General features: G+C 46.2%; 1 protein-coding gene across 1 annotated transcript in view; it reads right to left on the bottom strand.

Moving 5' to 3' along the window:
- The window catches only part of PAWR (pro-apoptotic WT1 regulator), an 81,297-nt gene extending 62,301 nt beyond the window's left edge, over positions 1-18,996 (bottom strand). Inside the window, exons 1-2 of the mRNA XM_084794130.1 lie at positions 18,815-18,996; positions 17,780-18,419 (exon numbers count right to left, since the gene is read on the bottom strand). Of these exons, the coding sequence (XP_084650256.1) occupies positions 17,780-18,277 (498 nt within the window). The 5' untranslated portion in view covers positions 18,278-18,419; positions 18,815-18,996. The remainder of the gene's footprint in view (positions 1-17,779; positions 18,420-18,814) is intronic.
- Between the last annotated feature and the right edge of the window lie 352 nt (positions 18,997-19,348).

Below are 19,348 nucleotides of genomic sequence, written 5' to 3'. Positions count from 1 at the left end.
CAGCAATTAAGATGACTTCTTTTCATTAGCGGCTAAGAAAAAGAATTGCAATTTTATTATGCCCAATTAACCCACTGCTTACACTGCTCTGCCGCGCACCTCCCTCTCTCCACTTCATTCCACTCCAAGTTTTGGTCTGAGTTTTATCATGTAAGCCTTCTTAAAACTTCCTGTCTTTACTCAGGAGCACTCATATCTGGGAAGTAATTCTGGAAGCAGATTAAACGGCTTAGAGTTTTAAGACCAAACTGTAGCAAAGGTCTACACCCTGTAAGAGAGACTGTATTTTTTTTTCTCCTCCTAAGGAGTTAACAATAATCTATCCCATAATAAGCAAGCTCTTTGAACTATGCACAGACACTATCTTATCGATCTTTACATTTCTGTAAGGAAGCAGAGGCAAGAGTTACCTCACTGAGAAGACCCTGTCCTTTTTAGATTCCTCAAGCAAGGTTCTTAGATTATAATGCTGTTTGGTTTAGTATTAAAACACACAGCCTGCGAGATGCAAGTCCATCTTAATAATTCAAGAGAGCAAAGGAAATGGATCCGTAGCCTTCCTGTGTCTGGAGACTGTTCCCCATACACGTCTCTACAAAGCTTAATCCGCCTGCCCTTCTCTCACATGGTCAAACAAACCTAGGGAAGGTCCTAGCTCCCTTAGAAAGGGCTTTATCTTTGTAAATTATACCTATATAACCAAATGGCTAACCAAAGGAGAGCACTGATGTACAAAAGGAAAAAGATGAAGGAGAAGGAAGAGGAGGAGGAGGAAGATGGACCAAGCTGGGTAGTGGTGATGCACGCCTTTAATCCCAGCACTTGGGAGGCTGAGGCAGGCAGACTTCCAAGTTCAAGGCTAGCCTAGTCTACAGAGTAAGTTCCAGGACAGTCAGGACTACATAAAGAAACTCTGTCTGAAAAAAAAAAAGATGAATGAATAAATTAATGAATGAGTGAATAAATAAATGAATGGATGAAATAAAGAGGGATGGAAAACTAACAGCTCTGGAAGCATAGTCTAGGTACCTCGTTAACTCCCAAAGGCCCTTCAGAGTGCCGGGTGTGGTGGCGCACGCCTTTAATCCCAGCACTCGGGAGGCAGAGGCAGCTGGATTGCTGTGAGTTCGAGGCCAACCTGGTCTACAAAGTGGGTCCAGGACAGCCAAGGCTACACAGAGAAACCCTGTCTCGGAAAAAAAAAACAAAAAAACAAAAAAAACAGAGTGTGCCACATGAGAACAATTTCCACATTTCCACACTACCACTATGTACCTGGCCCTCTGCCCTCTCTCACTCCCTCGGGAATGCACATCAAGCCTCAGAGGCTCCATGACATATGATTTCACAACAAACTTAGTAGACACTGTTAGGCACCCAGCAGTGCTCTGCAGCTGGAGAGTAAAGACACAGAACGTCAGGGCATCAGTCTTCCACTTTCTGTTTTATAAAACAGTCTTTACAAAGATGTTGTTTATGTAAATATCACAGGACAGTTTATTCCTGTTACTTCTTTTTTAAAAGATTTATTTATTTATTATTACGTATACAGTGCTCTGCCTGCATATACACCTGCAGGCCAGAAGAAAGCATCAGATCACATTATAGATGTTTGTGGGCCACCATGTGGTTGCTGGGAACTGAACTCAGGACCTCTGGAAGAACAGCCAGTGCTTTTAACCTCTGAGCCATCTCTCCAGTGGCCCCACCACCACCATTACTTCTAAATAACAGATTTCTAAAGTTTATCAGTCTTAAGTTTTTACTAAGACAAACATTTGTAGCTACAGTAATATTTAAACACAGACAAAAAAAAGTCTCTGAGAGCACTCAGTAATTTCTAAAAATATGAAGGGATCATAAAAGTAAAGTTTGGGGACAGGTGTCCAATCAACACACCAGTCACTGTGGTGTGGACATCACAGAAAGTGGAGCAGACTGTTTCTCTTCCCACAGAAGCAGAGAGCCACCTACGAAGAACCATTCTTCCAACGACTAAAACTGGGCTTAAATCGACCCTACAATTTACAGGAAGAAACGAATTCCAAGGGTTGCATTAAATTTTAAGAAAAACACTAGAGAACAAATGACCATCTCTAGTCAACAAATAAACTGCAAAGACAGACACACAGACAGACATGCAGTAAACAAGGCTTAACTTGGTCAATGCATAAAACTGCAAGACCCAAATGGAAAATTGAGCTCTGGATGTTCCATCTTAAGAGATTGTTTATATATAACAGGGGTCTGGTGGTTACCTTTAAAATAAGAATATGCACTGTTGGAGGCTGGCCTGGTGTATTTTGATGCTAGTTCCTGGCTCCCAAGGTCTAATGTGCCCTAATGAGCACATCCTTACGCACCCCAAATACTGCTGTGTCGTCTTGTCTCCCTATTTGACCAATAAGAAGCCGATACCTGGGCAGGGCCAGAGGAAGGTAGGCATGGCAAAGGTTCAGGGGCTTTGGGGACAGATAGGATCTTGGGAAGGAGAGACAGTCAGAGACCGGAGGAGAAGGAAGGAGATCATTGCCATGAGTGAGAAAGAAGAACATCCCAGGAGCCAGCGTGGACGGAGGGTTTGGCCCAGATGAAGAACATTAGCAAGCGTTTGGGATTATAGATGGGAGGTAGCTTGATAGAAGTTATTAGAAGCAGATAGCATGGGGTAGGGGCAGGGAGCTATGGAAGGTAGTTTAGGAGATTAATATTTCAAAATATAAGAGGTGCCTGTGTTTTTATTGATTGATAGTGGGTTAGGAAATATTGCCGTAATAATCATAGGGCTAATAATAAGCATTTATTAGACTCTTCCCTTTAAATTAACAAAAACAAGTTATCTCTCATAAATTAATACTATTCACTATTCACAAGTGAAATGTTAGGAAAACTAGGACCATCTCAAAATAATGAGGCTAGGAAAATGGGTGAGATTGGGGATATATTGACAACTACTGACGATACACAACACATAGGTTTCTTTGAACTATCTTGTTTTCCTTTCCTTTTGGTTTTGTTCTTTGTTTCTCTGTGCGGCCTTGGCTGTCCTGGACTCCCTTTGTAGACCAGGCTGGCCTCGAACTCACAGCAATCCTCCTGCCTCTGCCTCCCTGAGTGCTGGAAGTAAAAGGCATGAGCCACCACGCCCAGCTGCTTGATTTTTCTTAATAAAAGTGTGGAACGTTTTACTTTTTCCAGCAACAAGAAAATGTATTTCCCTAGGGTAAGTGAAACAACTCAGCTTCAAGCCTGGGGCATTAAAGCTAGCAGGGTGTGTGTGTGTGTGTGTGTGTGTGTGTGTGTGTGTGTGTGCGCGCTTCCTGTTGTGTGCGTGTTGGGGTGTGTGTGCGTGCTGGGATATGTGTGCTGAGGTGTGCATGCTGAGGGGGGGTGTGCGTGCTGGGGTGTGTGTGCATGCTGGTGTGTGTGTGTGTTTGTGTGTGTCCCCTAGGAGCTAGCCAGGCCTGCTTGCAGGGCTGCATTGCCCTCTACCCTCTCACTCTCAACACCTGCCTGAAAAGTTAGATTAGAGAGCAGAGGTGGGGTGGCGGCTGAAGAACCAGGACAGGGTTGTGGGGTTGCACTCCTCCCACTAGAGACGTGGCCACACTCACACGGGCTCCTGCCTGCCTGCCACTGCCCGGACCATGGAAGAAGGAAGGATTCAGCAGAGACAAGCCCAAGGATGAAGCCTGTGGTACACTCTAAGATAAAATTTCCCATCTTGACCTATGCATTTCAGACACTTCAAAGACCTTGATTAGTTGTGTTAGAATAATTTCAGTTTTTGAAATACTGGAAGGCCTGCCCTAAAAGCTGGTTGGCCTGAGGTATGTACAAAATCCCCCATACAAGAGCACTATGTAAAATTAGGGAAGGCAAATAAACCTTAAATTCAGGGGTTTGTACACACTGGTTTTAATGTGACTTAAAACAGCCAAGGGTGATTCACACCCACGCACACACATGCAGAAGCCTCAGAACGTCTTCTGCAATGGCAGGCATTTTTTATGTGTATGAGTGTTTTGCCTGCATGTATGTCTGTGCACCACACATGTGTCTGGTGTCAGAGGCCAGAAGAGAGCAATAATCCCCAGAACTGGAGGGACAGCTAGTTGTGAGCTGCCCTGTGGGTGCTGGGAACGGAACTCTGCAAGAGTAGTCCGAGCAGGCATTATCATGGGATCAGGTAATAAAACCGTCAACGTCTAAACCATCTCATCTTCTTCCTGGACCAAGAAACGACCACGTAAGCAGTGCGTTTTATCTTCTTATACATTATTATGACTAATTTATTAAAGGGCAAAACAAACACCCACTGAAATTTCATAGAGAAAAAACTAATCTTAAAGCAAAACTGTCCATCAATTACATTCTGAAACAAACAAACAACAACAAACCCACACAACATCATCATCATCATCGTCATCATCATCATCATCATCATCATCATCATCGTCATCATCGTCAGGCTTTCCGAGACAGCAAATATCACATGGGGATCAATTTGCATATTATCAAAGTTAACAGCAATGGCTGTAGCTGACTTGTTCTGATGTCCAAACAATTTGTTGGCAGATATTTCCTAATATTCAATAATAAAGCTGGAGCTTACGATTCTCAAAAAAAGGATACCTATGTTTTGCTACAAGTTTTTAAAGTATATTTCTCAACATCTGTGAGGTTTAGAGAAGTACAGGAGGAAAAAATAAATTTAAAGAAAAATCATTACTCCATCTGGATGGATGGATATATATATATTCTATTTTCTTAAAAATTCTTCTTAATCTTACATGGCAAACAAATGCTGAAGATACTCTCCAAAAAACAAAAACAACAACCACAACAACAACAAAAATAAATTACCTTCAATACTCACACTCAGCTAACCTACAAAGTAAGCGCTTTCGTGCTCACTCTTTTAAACTGTAATGCCACAAATGGAAGTGATGGGGAGTGTAGCAGACACAAGTAGCTCTCAGAGAAGGTCCACCTAGAGTATCTTGAGTTCCGCTGCACTACCACCCGCTCTCCCCCCCCCAAAAAAAACAAAAACAAAAAAACCCCAGGAGCAGCATCAGCTTCTAGCCACTGCATAGCACACCCAGCTCCCTGCTGCACTTTACCTGTCGTGATCCTGAGCCTGTCCCTCTTTGCACACAGGCCTCCATCATCCAGGTATGCAGACCTTTCTGACACACTGCACACTGCCAGACCGGTCTCCCTGAAGCCTGTTCTGTACTCTCTTCCAGAACTTTCTCCTCAGCCCCTTCCCTTAATCTGTGCACAACTGGTTCATTCCCCAGAGTCAGATCTCAATAAAAAAAGCCTCTGTCGCCAAAGCCTTCCCTGACAGCCGTGAAGTGTGACCTCCACTCTGCAGCCCTCTCTCCTGTCTCTCCTTACTTAGCTTCTCTGCAACGCTATCCCCAGATTTTCGATCTGCCTTCCATCGTGCACACACCCTTCTGTCAGAATCAGTTTAAACTCAAGCGCGCACACGCATGCGCACGTGTACACACACACACACACACACACACACACACACACACACACACACTTTTAATTTTCCTCTAAAAATTGCAAACACATAGGCAGTGGAGAAGATAACAAAACGTGTCCTCATTTGTCCATCACTTGTGTGTGTCCACTTTAACAGTTTCCTTTATTTACTGACTCTGCACTGCAGGCACAGTTCCTGTAAACATGTAAACATGCAAAGTCACTAGAAGCATTCCTTCAAGCTACACACTAAGCCATTACTCCAGCTAAAACAATACCTCCCCAATACTGTGAAATACCCAGTTCAGAGCTGGAGAGGGGGCTCCACGGCTAAGAGCACTGGCTGCTCTTCCAGAGAACCAGGGCTTGATTGCCTGCACCCACATGGGGGCTTACAAGTTGCAGGGGATTCTGGCTTCCGAGGACAATGCACACATGTGGTACAGACATATATATGGATAAAACACTCATACACCTAAACAAATAAATCTCTCTAAAAAAAAAATACCCAGTTTAATATTCTCAATTACTCTGGCCAGTGTTATATGACACAATTTAATCCTGTTTCTTTCTGACTCTGTCCACACAGAGCTGGAGAGGGAAAGCTAGAAGAGAAGAGACCTTTGCCTCTACTTCTGACTGGGCCTGCCTGACCCCTGTCCCCATCACCTAGACTGTCCTGTACCGCAGCAATCCTTCAGGTAGCATCAGAGATCAGCCGGCCAGGTCCCCCGTCCCTCAGGGACCCCAGCAGCTGACAGCTGCTGGCCCCACACAAGGATCTGAGTATGGGCCCCTTTCTGACAAGCCAAACAACACTCTCCTCTCAGAGGTCTGCATTTCAGTCCACAGGACTCTGAACAAACCTCTAAATGTTTACATCACTTTTTTTTTTTTTGACACGGTTTCTCTGTGTAGCCTTGGCTGTCCTGGACCCACTTTGTAGACCAGGCTGGCCTCGAACTCACAGCGATTCACCTGCCTCTGCCTCTGAGTGCTGGGATTAAAGGCGTGCACCATCACGCCCGGCTATGTTTACATCACTTTAACTTTGTCCACAGTAAACATGCAGAACTTTTAAACTACGGTGCCAATGATATACAGTTCATATTTTCCGGTACATACTTAGCAATTCTCTAAATTAAATTCCCTGTTAATAACAGAAACCATTTCTCTCTCATAACTGGAGACTAAAACTGACACTAGTCCCTAGCTTGTTAGCAAAGATATATTAATATAAAACTAAACAATTAAATCATTCTGATATAGGTTTCATCTATGAGTGCTGAGAATGAGAGCTAAGATTAAGTAGGCGACTGTGAATTAGTGTTCTGGGTTTTCATGCAAGCACCTCAGAAACGGAGAGCATTACAACTTCTAAAACCCGGGGTCTGGGTTTTAGCTCAGCTTCAGGGCACGTGCCTCGCCTTTGTGAGGCCTCAGGTACATCCCCAGCATGGAAAAAGAAAAAAGAAACAAACCAACAAAAATCAGCGGAGACATCCCATGAATAAATAATACCATTAAAAACCTAAAATCCTGTGTAAATATGAGGGTGTCACATTTGCTCAGGTTTATCATAAAAGGTGACCAACTGTCATCCTGTGGTGAAGCTGGACTCTAGAAATAAATAACAGAGAAGACAGACCATGAGTGGCAATGAATTTCTCAAATCAGAAATTCGGATTGGCTTCTTTTCTGTGAGTCTTGCTGTTAACAGCTGTTAGAGCGAACATAAGAACAGCATTCTCCCTGAAGCTGGATGAGCTAAAATGTACAAAACACATAGGACAGAGGCAGGCCCACAAGGCCCACCAGATCACCTACTGTGAATATGACCTGCTCGTTCTAAAATACAAATACCTAAGCTCATCCATGCTCAAAATACTCACAGCTATGCTGTGAGTAATTTTTGTTTTGTTTGCTATTTTTGTTTTTTGAGGAAGGGTTTCTCTGTGTAGCCCTGGCATGGTGGCACACACCTTTAATTACAGAGAAACCCTGGCATCTGCCTGCCTCTGCCTCCTGAGTGTTGGGATTAAAGGTGCGCAAAAACGTGCGCAACACTACACCTGGCCTATCTGCATCCTCCAGTGTTCCAGAATCATCTTAGGTGTATACATGAAGCACGCACAAACATGATGGCAGAACACTCATCCATATAAAGTAAGCATATCTAAAACATTTTTAAATGTTAAAAACACTAAAAACCACAATATAATGTCAAGTTTAAAGGAAGGTTATTAAATATATACATAAAACCTAACGCAATATGTAAAAAGAAAATATACCAAACTGGTATGTAATTGATCTTGCACAAACCTTTTTTTTCTTAATTATTCTTACATACATTTTACTTTTTTTTAGCATAAGCATGTGTGACACAGAGAATACATGGCAGATGTAGGGCAACTTTTGGGAGTTGTTTCTCTCCTTCCTGAGTACTTCAAAAGACAGAAAGTGTGCTGGGGAGACGGCTCAGTGGCTAAAGTACTTGCTGTGCAGGCAGGGGGAGCCGAGTTCAGATGCCCAGGACCCAGTGAAGAACTGGGTTTGCTGACGCACATCTGTGATCCCAACCCTGGGGCTGGGGAGGGAAGCAGACACCCAGAGCTTCACAGCCAACCTAGTCTACCCTCCAAAAAATGGCGAGTTCTCAGTTCAGTGAGAGACTGTCTCAGAAAGTAAGGTAGAGATGGGAGATGGCTCAGCAAGTCCAACAGTGCTTGGGGTGCAAACATGAGGACTCGAGTCTGGATTGCCAGGACGCCCGTAACAAACAGCACGGTATGAACCTCAGTGCCACCAGGGCAGAGGGAGCAGGCAGATCCTGGGGACCCGCCGGTCAGCCAGCCTAGCCAAACATCCGGGTGCCCCAAGTTCAGAGAGAGACTCTGTGTTAGGGAATGCGGCAGGGCACAATAGAGCAGAATTTCTGCCATCCTCCTCTGGCCTCAGTACACGAATGTGCAGGCGCGCGCACTCACATATACACACATGAGCACAATCGCATGTACGTCGTGCACTTGCACACACAGGACAAAATAGATGTTATTCCTAAAACCGTGATTTGCAAAAGCAGACAAGTTCCTAAAACAAAACAGAACAAAACAAAACAAAAAACAAAAAACAAAAAAACCGCAAATGGGAAACAAAGGAGAAGAAGGAGAATGTGGAGAAGGCGCAGAAGAAGCGAGAAAAGATTCCACGGTGACGCTTGTCCACTTGCCCTTTAAGGAGTCTTAGCCCAAGGGGAACAGGATGCAGCTAAGAACGCAACAGATACCACCTGGCTTTCACATTCAGTCAAGACGGAAGTCCGAACTCAAGAGACAATGGCAAGCCATAAACTTCTGAGTGAGTTACGATGCTCAAGATCATATTCCAGCAATTAAAAAAAAAAGCAATGCATCTTTTTATTTATTAATTTATTTGTGTGGCAGGAGAGTGGAGAGTATATGGCTTGACGTCAACAAAGACATGGGAGTCAAGAGACAACTTGCAGGAATCTGTTCTTTCCTTCCATCACGCGGCCCTGGCGAGCAAATCCAGGCCTTTCAGACTTGGCAACAGCTTCTTTACCTACTGGCTGAGCCATCTCGCTGGCCCAGATTCAGGACCTTTAATACTAGCAGAGCCTCTTACCTCACCTCCACTTCCTTCTGTCACCTCCCAAGTCATTCACAATCTAGTCATTATAAAGCCACATTTGTGCTGGGTTCTAGCATTGAGTTACTTACTTACTGTTTTGGTTTTTGGTGTTTGTTTGTTTGTTTTTTTAAGACGGGTTTTCTTTGTGTAGCCTTGGCTGTCCTAGAACTCGCTCTGTAGACCAGGCTGGCCTCGAACTCACAGAGATCTGTTTGCCTCTGCCTCCCAAGTGCTAGGATACCAAGTGTGCCTGAGTTACTTTCTAAGTCAGAGAGGTGAAATTCTTTCTTTTACTAAGTACCTACCATCTGATACTATTTTACACAGTTCTTTCCCCTTCAGGAGATTTATTGGTTCCTGAACAAAGAGTCCTCTTAGTAAGGATCTCACATTAGGCAGGGAACCTTCTTCCTTTCCAGAGACTAATGAGAGTTACTGTGTAAACAGGTATGGACAGAGGAAGGAAGTACCTCGCCAACTTCGCTCACAAAGAGCAACAGAATCGGCTGGATGCCTTGGCCTGCCACTGGGACCCATCCCAAGCTGAGATGCCCACTGCTCATTAACTGTTCTCTCCTCAATTCCCACCACAGATTGTCACATCAGAGTTACTTCCTCTAGAACACAGATCCGAGGTGTTTCCAACAGTGACAACCCATGTGCGTCTGCTGGGTCCAAACAGACCGGAAGTCAAGGCTACCTTTCTGCCAGTACAGCCTTTGGGCAAGACATAGCTTCCCTGTGGCTCAACTTCCTTGTCTTGTACAAGGATGGAAAAAAAAAATCCTTGTGAATTAATGTGAAAACACGAGGTGGGGAAGCCCCTGCTCCGAACTGCCCAGACAACAACTTCCATACAAAAAGTCATTACCCCCCTCGGCTCCCGCCTCGGTGCAGTTACACTGTACCTGGATCTCGTAGAGTACCAAGAGGTTCGTCCAGAACTTAAATCCTAAAAGTAGCATCTGTGGCAGTTTTGACGAGCACAGCCCAACTGCATCTACTAAAATAACTGAACCGCCTACGATTTTTCTTTCTCTTCAGGGATCAAACCCAGAAATTCACTGCTCTACCACTGAGCTACACTCCCAACCACCTTAAAAGACCTATCTTTATTTTTAATATGAGTGTAGAATCCCTTGGGCACTAGAGCTACAGGTGGTTTTGAGCCCTGTGTCCTTACCCACAGGGTCACCTAGCCAGGCCCCCCGAACTCTATTTTAAAGGGATATATCTTATATGTCTTTTATTCATATCTTCAAGCACCATGTTCTGACTGATAATTCTGTTCTTCACCACAGAGATTTTTCTGTACACTCTTTTTTAATACTAAAAATATTCTGCAATTCCAAAAATAATTAAAAAATTAATTCACACATTAGATAGCAATTTCTTAAGGAAATACTAGTTTGTTTACATGCCCATGGATAAGTGTGTTTATTACAGAGCTGAAAACAAACTGATCTACAACAGAAACATCATATCCATTAATCCCAGAAAAACCCTAACAAAGCAATGACTTTCAAAACCTAACGGTCCTATTTCTTGATATTCAACTCGAAACAACACTGTCTGAAACACACGTGAGCTGGACTTACAGTGCACGCCTATGGTCGCAGCATTTTGGAGGCAGAAGCAGGAGGATCTCCATGAGTTGAAGTTCAACATGGTCTACATAGAAAGTTCCAGGCCAGCTAGGGCTACATAGAGACCCTGTTGTCTCAGGAAAAGAGAGAAAGGAAGGGAGGGAGGGAAGGGAAGAAGGAGGAGGGAAAGAGGGGGAATTTTAGCTCTAAAACCATCAAAGCGCCATCAGCTAGCAGCAAATCACATATTCGAATTTGAACTTTTACCTTTGAGATGTACAGTTTTGCCACTTTTAGGAATTTAGCGTTCTTACAGACCTCAAGTGTCACGGTGCCAGGAGTATTGGGTAAGCTAAAGGAACAGATGGCTGAAACTGACCTCATACCAGCCTGTGTCCTGGCTCTAGTACAATCGCTAAAACAACCAGGATCAACCGCTTGTCCACAAAGCCAACCGTCTAACAGGTTAGAGAAGGAAACAAAGGGAAACAATTCTACATCGAATACAAGTTTTGATAAGAAGGCCAGAAAACCACGATGTAGAGGTTGAATACATAAATGTATTGTGGGCTTTCCCTTAATCATATGTAAAACATGAGTGACAGCTAAGTTCCAGTTACATATAAATAGTACATGTGGGTTTCTACGGTAAACCATAGAAGGTTTACCTAACGCTGGAGGCTGTTGACAAATATAAGACAAGAAGCAAAGTGGATGCTTTTTACACTAAATACATGGCATTATATGAATATTTAAAGTGATGTAAATTTTCAAGTAGATCAAGGTATCTCTGTTAAAGTATCTACAATAGGTTTTAAGAAAAAAAATGATTACCATCCTCGTATCAAGTCCACTGGACAACAAGCAGCTATCAGTGTAATTCGTAAAACTACCATTTGGACATTTTTATGACTTTTTCTTTGAGACACTGTCTCTCTGTAGAGGTCAGGCTCGTCTCAGATGCACATCCTCCTGTCTTAGCCTTCTCCACATTAATCTGTTAAAATCACATAGCTAGTCTGCTAGCTAACTAGCACTAGTCTCACTGGATAAACCAGTGAACTAGAGGTTGTTCATGGCAGTTCCCCTCAAACACACACACATGCATACACACATACACATACAGAAACACACATAAACACACACATATCAGTCCCTCAAGAACATGTCAAAACAGTCTCAGGTAACTCCCTCTACCCGGGTGGCTCTGGGAAGTCTGCACTGAAAATAACAGGTGTCACACAGGTGCTCTGTCCCCCACCCAAGTTACATTTTTAAAGATCTCTCTCTTAGCTAATTCGGTTCAACCTTCAAGCAATCTAAAGCTCCATTGATTTCTCACTATGATCAATACTCTCAAATGGTTATGTAACGAAGCTTTGCAGATTTCCATAAAAAATATGGAAAAACTCAAAATAAATGTAAAACATTATATTTCACTAAATGTGTCTAGCACCAAGTTCCAGCAGAAACTTGGTGGCAGGTGCCCTAAGTTAAAAAAAAAAAAGTGTAACAAAGGAGTACATCAGAATTTCTCTCCTGTGAAACATAAAAAGACTGATGCTAAATTACTTAAAACTACCACCTTGTCTCGGTCTGAATGCTATTGCACTTTACTGGGTGGAGAACGAAAACCCAGCCAACCACAGGCTCCATAGCATAAAGAAAACTCCAGGTGAAAAAAATACGAAAGCACTGACAGAACTGCCCACTCTTTTCTGTTGGGAATCAAATCCAGGGCCTCTCGAGTGCTAAGAAGCGCTCTCGCGAGACAAACAAGCCCTCAGGCCCACAGCACCCAATGTTAAAAGGAGTTTTACCTTATGTGGAGCTCTCCATTTTTAACCTGAGAAAAAAACTGCAAGCCCTGATACTTACCAACAATTTAAAGCTTACAAAACATTTTGCATCAGTATTCTTATTAAAATGCCCCTTCCACCCCCCCCCAACCGACCCTCCCCACTGACCCCTCCCACCCCCACCCCCGCCAGGTAGACTGAGAAAAGCCTTTTGGTATTCCCATTGTGATCCAGACTGTCTGCCTTGCTGGGTGATGAATCAGGAGAGACACTTAACACTGAGTCAGACGATGGAGAAAGTCTGACACGTGAGTGGAGAATAGGACAAACACAGAGTCACTTAGGACACCGGGCTGGCTAGGTACTAAGAGCCATTTCCTAACGTACCAGGATTTATATGCTTTACTCAGTAGAAAAGGCCCCATGCATGGTTCAGCAAACACGCTGAATAACCGCTCTCGTCCTAGAGCTCCCTCTATTAAGTGACCCTCCAGCCCCACCTCTGAAGGCCCGAGTCAGATTAAGCAGTGCTAACGCTATCTTGACAGAAAACAAACAAACATATACATTAAATTATATATAATATATAATTTAAATCGTATTAAAGTATACACTTTTGAATAGCTAACCAAAAAAAAAAAATAATTTCTGTTTTTCATTTTGATAGCGCCCTGGTGTTAAGAATCTCTCTTTCAAATGCCTATCTATTAATAACAACTTTAATAAAACACGGGGGCGGGGAAGAGAAGGACATATGCTAGACGGTACAAGGCTAATTCCATAAAAATGTTTTTCTTACACACACCCCCAGAAGAACACGAAAACACTGGTCTATCATTTACTTCCATGCTATCTTTTTTTAATTGGCATGTAATAACTGTCACGTTTATATCCATACGATCTGAACCATTTAAGCGCTAAGTCTTTACGTTCCGGCCCGGGAATGCGGATAGAGGGGAGCTACGTATGTAACAGCACTGCAAGGACCCCGGCGCCTCAGCCAATCACTATGCAGGTGGAAGATTTAAGTATACACAGGCTCTCAACCTGAACCAGGCCTTCAGCGCTGCCCTTTCCTATGAAACAATCCTAATTTTCTGTGGCGACTGTCCTCAGGCAGTAGTTCTGTAAACGGGGGATGGATACTACACAACTGCCTGAGAGACCCTAAATGCTGCCGCCTCCTCTGAAGAAGAGCCTCTGCTCAGGGAGGAAGCGACACTCGCCGTCTTTACCACGGGTCTCCCTTACTGTGCTCTGCTCCGGAGCGCCCCTCCACAATGCCTGTGTCCTGGCCACTCCTATGCCCTCCCCCCCCCCCCCCCGCCCCCAGACTGTGACCCCATGGTTCCTAACCCTGACTCCCATTAGAACTACATGGGGAGCTTATAAAAACATTGATGCCTGGGCTCCAGTCCCAAACTCATTAAATCACGCGCGGGGGGGGGGGGGGGGGAGTGGAGGGCAGGAGGGGCCAAGAGTCAGCAAGGGGAGCATTTATTTTAAGTCCTGCACATGGTACCAACAGGCTGCCAAAGTTCAGAACCTCTCTGCTTTGAAATACTGCATCTGTGTACAAACACACATGAGAACAGGCGCAGGGGTGCGGGATGTGTCCGGACAGACGTAACCATGACTCAACCCAAGAGCCTCGTCCTCCACTTGGTCCCAGTTCAGTCCTCTCGTCCCTTGAAACGCACAGCATGCCAACAAATACCCAACAGCATGCTGCTGAGTCAGGGCCGTGGCTTATCCTTCTCCCTAGAGTCCAGCCTTGCTCTCTCCAAATAGATACTGCTCCATCCTTGTTTTGCCCAGTTTTCTCAGACAATGCAACGAACACAGGCATGTAACCATCATTCGTCTGATTTGAAAATGCTAGTAGTGGCAAGTAGCATGACATCTCCTAATTATCCAATTTAGAGCTAGTTACGACCACACAGGAAAAGTAGGAACTGTGAAAAGTCAAGGGAAATCTAAAAGCAAACAAATAGAACTTACTACGAAAACTAGGTTTTTGCCTCATTAAAGGATAAATGGAAGCTCTTGGGGACACAGAGGCAGGAGGATCGCTGTGAGTTCGAGGCCAGCCTGGTCTACAAAGCGAGTCCAGGACAGCCAAGCCTACACAGAGAGACCCTGCCTCTAAATCAAACGAACAAACAAAAAGGATATCTGGAAATTTGGATTTTTCCTACTCATCTCCCAGAGTCCTTCCTGCCCATCTTCTGTTTTGAGTCAGGTACTTTCAGCTTTTAACCTGTTTCCTCACTAAATTCTCTCCTAGTTGGCACTGGAACGTTTGGCCTTTGCAGCAACATAAGTAACACAACAGAATAATAAAGTGAGTTAGTGAAAGGCAGAATGAACCCATCACGTGGATGTTTAATGTGGACCTGTTGGGGGATGGGGAGGGTGCTGGTTTCACTATGTATTCCAGGCTGGCCTCCACCACAGAGAGACTGACGACATGGGCCTCCAGAGCCAACAACACATACTACTTGAAGGAACAACGTTTTGCCAACACTGAAACAGGCCCTCTACACACAGTCCAGGGTGGTCGGGAATCGACTTCGGCTGGGAATACTGTGTGAATGAAGCCAAGCATCACTCAACAGTAGGCAAAAGATATCTTTGTCTCACTAGTGACAGGTTGGTAGTACCTAAAAGGCTTATAAACTACAACTTACTAAAACAGGAGCACTAAACTATATAACCACGCCCCCCCCCAAAACCCTGCATCTACTCTGGCTTTCCCTGTTCAGAATTAGAAGACATCGCATACAATCCTAAAGCATCAACAACCTAAAAGATATGAAAAGGGGCCAGTTTCAGAGTTCTGCAATATATATTCTGCAACTGTTAAACTTAAAAAAAAAACCAAAAAAACAAACAAACAAACAAACAAAAAACTGTTCTGTTCTAAAATTCAAAAACTAAGGGCAGGAGATACTGGAAAAGTATGCCTGCCAATTAGATACGATACTATGATAAAATATGACTTTGTTTTGCTGGGTCCTACAGCTTTGAAACAGAGCCATGGTTACCACTAAAAGAAAGCAATCCTCAATTCCCTATTCAATAAAAAAGGTTCAAATTCCACAGACAAAAAAGAAAGAAAGAATGGTACCCTGGGTTGTTTGTTTTCAAGGAAGATTAAATTTAGGAGTTGCCAACACCCAAACGAAAAACATTCCAGAGTATTAGACTCAATTGCAGTGGGGAGTTGTCTACATTCCCCACACAGTGTTCCCTCACTCAGAGGAGGACCCATTAACAAAGGATGGTTCCTAGGCCCTCAGAAGATACACCCTACTTACTTCCCCTGGTTTTTAAAAGCAATTAAAAAAATAATTTTAGCACAAGCAGCCAAACCCCCCCCCCCAAAAAATGAAGTTTAACATCTGCCCACATATGTCCCAAAATAAGACCCCTGTCGGATGAACCATGGGGGGAAAAAAAAGAGTAAAAATGACAAGTTCTTTTATTTGGGCCATAAGCTGCTTTTAAAAATAAAGCTGAGGAATGTAGTTTTTCCAAAGCTTTGTCTCCAATTCTCCTTAATCTTCATATTTTTACATTAAAAAAAAAAGAAATCTGGAAATTTGCTTACCATTTTTATGAATTCCTTTGAAAGCAACTTTAATGAGTAACAGATAACTTGTACAAGCAGTAAAACCACAAGGGCAGTTGTTCTGGCTGATAAAAAAATCTCTGAAACACTCACATAAAAGTACAAAAATAGACCTTACGGAGATATACTCTGAATCTCTAGGCATGAAAATCACATTAATACTTAATGTGTCTAATTCTAATACACTACTTACTACAAGTCACCTCAACCACAACTAAAGCTAGGAAAGCTAGTAAGTTGGTGGGGAAGGCACATATCGCCCTCAATAGTCTCAAAACTGTCCATCTTCCAGCCTCAGCCACAAAGGGCTGGAATTACAGGTATAAGCCCTAATGCTTGGCTTTCTAATGTGGCTTTGTGCTGTTTTGTTTAAGAAGGGCTGGGGATGAAACACTGGGCCTTTACGCATGCTATTCCGCCTGCTAAGCAAGCGCTCTACCACCTAGCTACAGTCCCAGCCCAAGGTGAGTAAACAGTTTTTAACAGTCATTTAATGGATGACAAGGCCAAGAATAAAGACGTTGTGGGTGGAGAGGAAAAACTAAAAAAAACCATTGAGTGAAAGATGTGGCTTCCTCGGTGAAACACAGTGGTCAGACCACTTCCCCCAACAGTCCTGGAGTTGCTTCCTTTCAGGTAAGTGGAGGTGCTATTATACACCTCATTTAAAAAAATGAATAAATAAATAAATAACAACAAAAAACAAAACAAAAACCCTTTAAGTCAGTCCTCTAGAATGCTCCTGCTCCCTTAAGAAATGTTTGTTGAAATACCAAAAATATTCCCAAACAAAAGAGCATGCACACACCCCTCCACACGCAACTGTTTTCCGGATTGTTCAATACCGCAAGAAATCCCTGAGCCCTCAGAACTGTAGTTGCTACAGCATCCCTACTGTACAGCATCCCTACTGTCCAAAACATCGCTGGGACGGGGGAGGGGGGGGAGAAGGGGGGGTATGACGCATGCTACTTCGCAGACTTATTTGGACAGGCTCATGTCGAGTTTACTGCGAGATAACGCTGCCTTAGCAATTGCTAAGGCTACGCTTTCTTTACAGGTGCTTTCCTTGTAAACACTGCTAGGGAAGTGGAGATAAAACAACCTGATAGCCCGAGATGGACACGTGGGAAACCAGAAGACGTCATCGCCTCCACGAATCGATTTTCCTAACTGATCTCTCTCTCTCTCTCTCTCTCTCTCTCTCTCTCTCTCTCTCTCTCTCTCTCTCACACACACACACACACACACACACACACACACACACACACACGGGCGGGGGAGGAGGAGGAGAGAGAGAAAGAGAGAAAGAGAGAGAGAGAGAGAGAGAGAGGTAATTGCTGATCACTCGAAAGTTGTAACGGAGTTCTGAGAGCAGGGGGAAAAAAAGCACGTGTCCTACTAATCCGGGTGTGTGTGTGTATGGTGGTGGTGGGGTATTCAGGGGAGAGAACTTCCCAGGAATCATTTGCTCCAAGTAAAACTCCATCACCACTGCAAAGAGTAGAAGGGAACTCCGGGCCCTAGGCGGAGGGAGCACCCTGGTGGTGGAAGATTCGGGAGGCGGCTCCGCGCGCCCCGCACTGGCCTGGCCCGCCCCAGCTCACCTCTGCCGCGGGGATGTTGACCACGCCGGTGGAGCGCCGCTTCTCCCGCAGTTTCCTCTTCTCGATCTGCCCCTTGCCTTTCCTGGCGCTGGGCCCCGAGCTGCGGCCCTTCTCCGGGGCGCTATCCGGCTCCTCCTCGTCGCCCCGGGACGCCGGCATCCCCGCGGCCGCTGCGGCAGCAGGACACTCGTCCTCGGGACGCCGCGACCCGGGAGGCGCGCGGGGCAGCGCCGAGGGGCCGAGGGCGCAGTTGAGGGCGGTGGGCCCCGAGGCAGCAGGTGCGGCCGCGCCCGCGGGGCCGTGGTTGAGCTCCGAGGTCCCGGCAGCGGCAGCAGTAGGGGACAGCGGTCCCGCTGGGGACTTGGCGGCCGGATCCCCGCCGCTCGGACCCGGGCCCCCGGGATTCTGCTTGGCGCGCATCTTCTCCCGCTTCGCCTTCCACTCCTCCAGGAAGTCCGTGGTGCTGCCGCCGCCGCTCCGGTAGCCGCCGGTCGCCATGTTCCCAGAGGGGCCGGCGGGGGCGCCCCTCAACTCCGCGAGTCCGGACTCCCGCCGCCGCCGCCGCCGCCGCCGCCGCCTTGCCGGGGAGCGAGAATAAGAGAAGTAAAGCTCAGGGCGAGCGCGCAGCTAGACCGAGGCTCTGCGGGAAAGCACACGGGGCGGGGGTTAGGGAGGGGGGAGCGGCGTCAGGTCCCAAGGCTATCGCGGGACAGCGATCCCCGCGCCCACTCAGCCGCCAAGTTTGCAGTGAGCACCTCCGCCGTGCACCCCGAAATCCCCAACCCAGGAGGGGGAGAGGCGAGCCCCACCCTCGCCGCCTTCGCGCCTTCCCGCGACCGCGCACCGGGACACCCGCTCCGCTGCCACCTGTATACCGAGCTCCCCGCGACTCCTCTCCGCTCGCGCGAGCCGGAGCTCCGCGCCACGGACTCCTCCGTGCCGGGACGGGGTATGGAGCCCCCCGCCGGCTGGAACAGGAGGGGGACGTGTCCAGCGGAGAGGAGACCCGTGCGGGCCGCCCGTTGAGCCCCTTACCTCGGAGAAGTTTACGTGGAACGAGGCGCGGGGCGGGTGGTGGGGGGAAAAGGGTTGTCCAGGTGAGCCTAAGCGCTCGAGACGCGCACGACCAGCCGCAGCAAACTCGCCCAGCCAGAGCTCGGGGGCAGTCCCTGGCCGGAGGGAGGGAGAGAGCAAGGGGCGGGGGTGGGGGGGGGGGCGGGAGCCGAGCGGGGCCGAAGCGGAGCGGAAAAGGCCGAGTCTGTGCGGCGAGAGAGCTGGAGGGGAGGCGGGAGGGGAGGGAGTGCCGCCGAAGCCCCGCCTGCCGCGCTCAGGTGCGCTACACCCCGCCCCGCCCGCCGCGGCGCCTCCTCCCTCCCTCTGGGCGCGGCTGGGGCGCCTGCAGACTGGACACCTCCCTCCTTCCTGGGCCCGCAGAGTCGCGGCGACCGCCTCCCAACTCTTCGGATTCTGGGGCGGGAACGGCTGATCCACGCCCCTCTACTCACTCCTCTTCCCCGCCCCTCTGGTCTCCCACCACTCTTCCTTTTAAGTACAAGACCGTGTCATTCT

This window comes from Acomys minous (genome assembly GCF_964271855.1).
Source record: "Acomys minous genome assembly, chromosome: 9".
In the NCBI taxonomy this organism is placed as follows: domain Eukaryota; kingdom Metazoa; phylum Chordata; class Mammalia; order Rodentia; family Muridae; genus Acomys; species Acomys minous.
The sequence above is the reverse complement of the archived record's forward strand: the minus strand, read 5'-3'. Positions and strand labels throughout refer to the sequence as shown.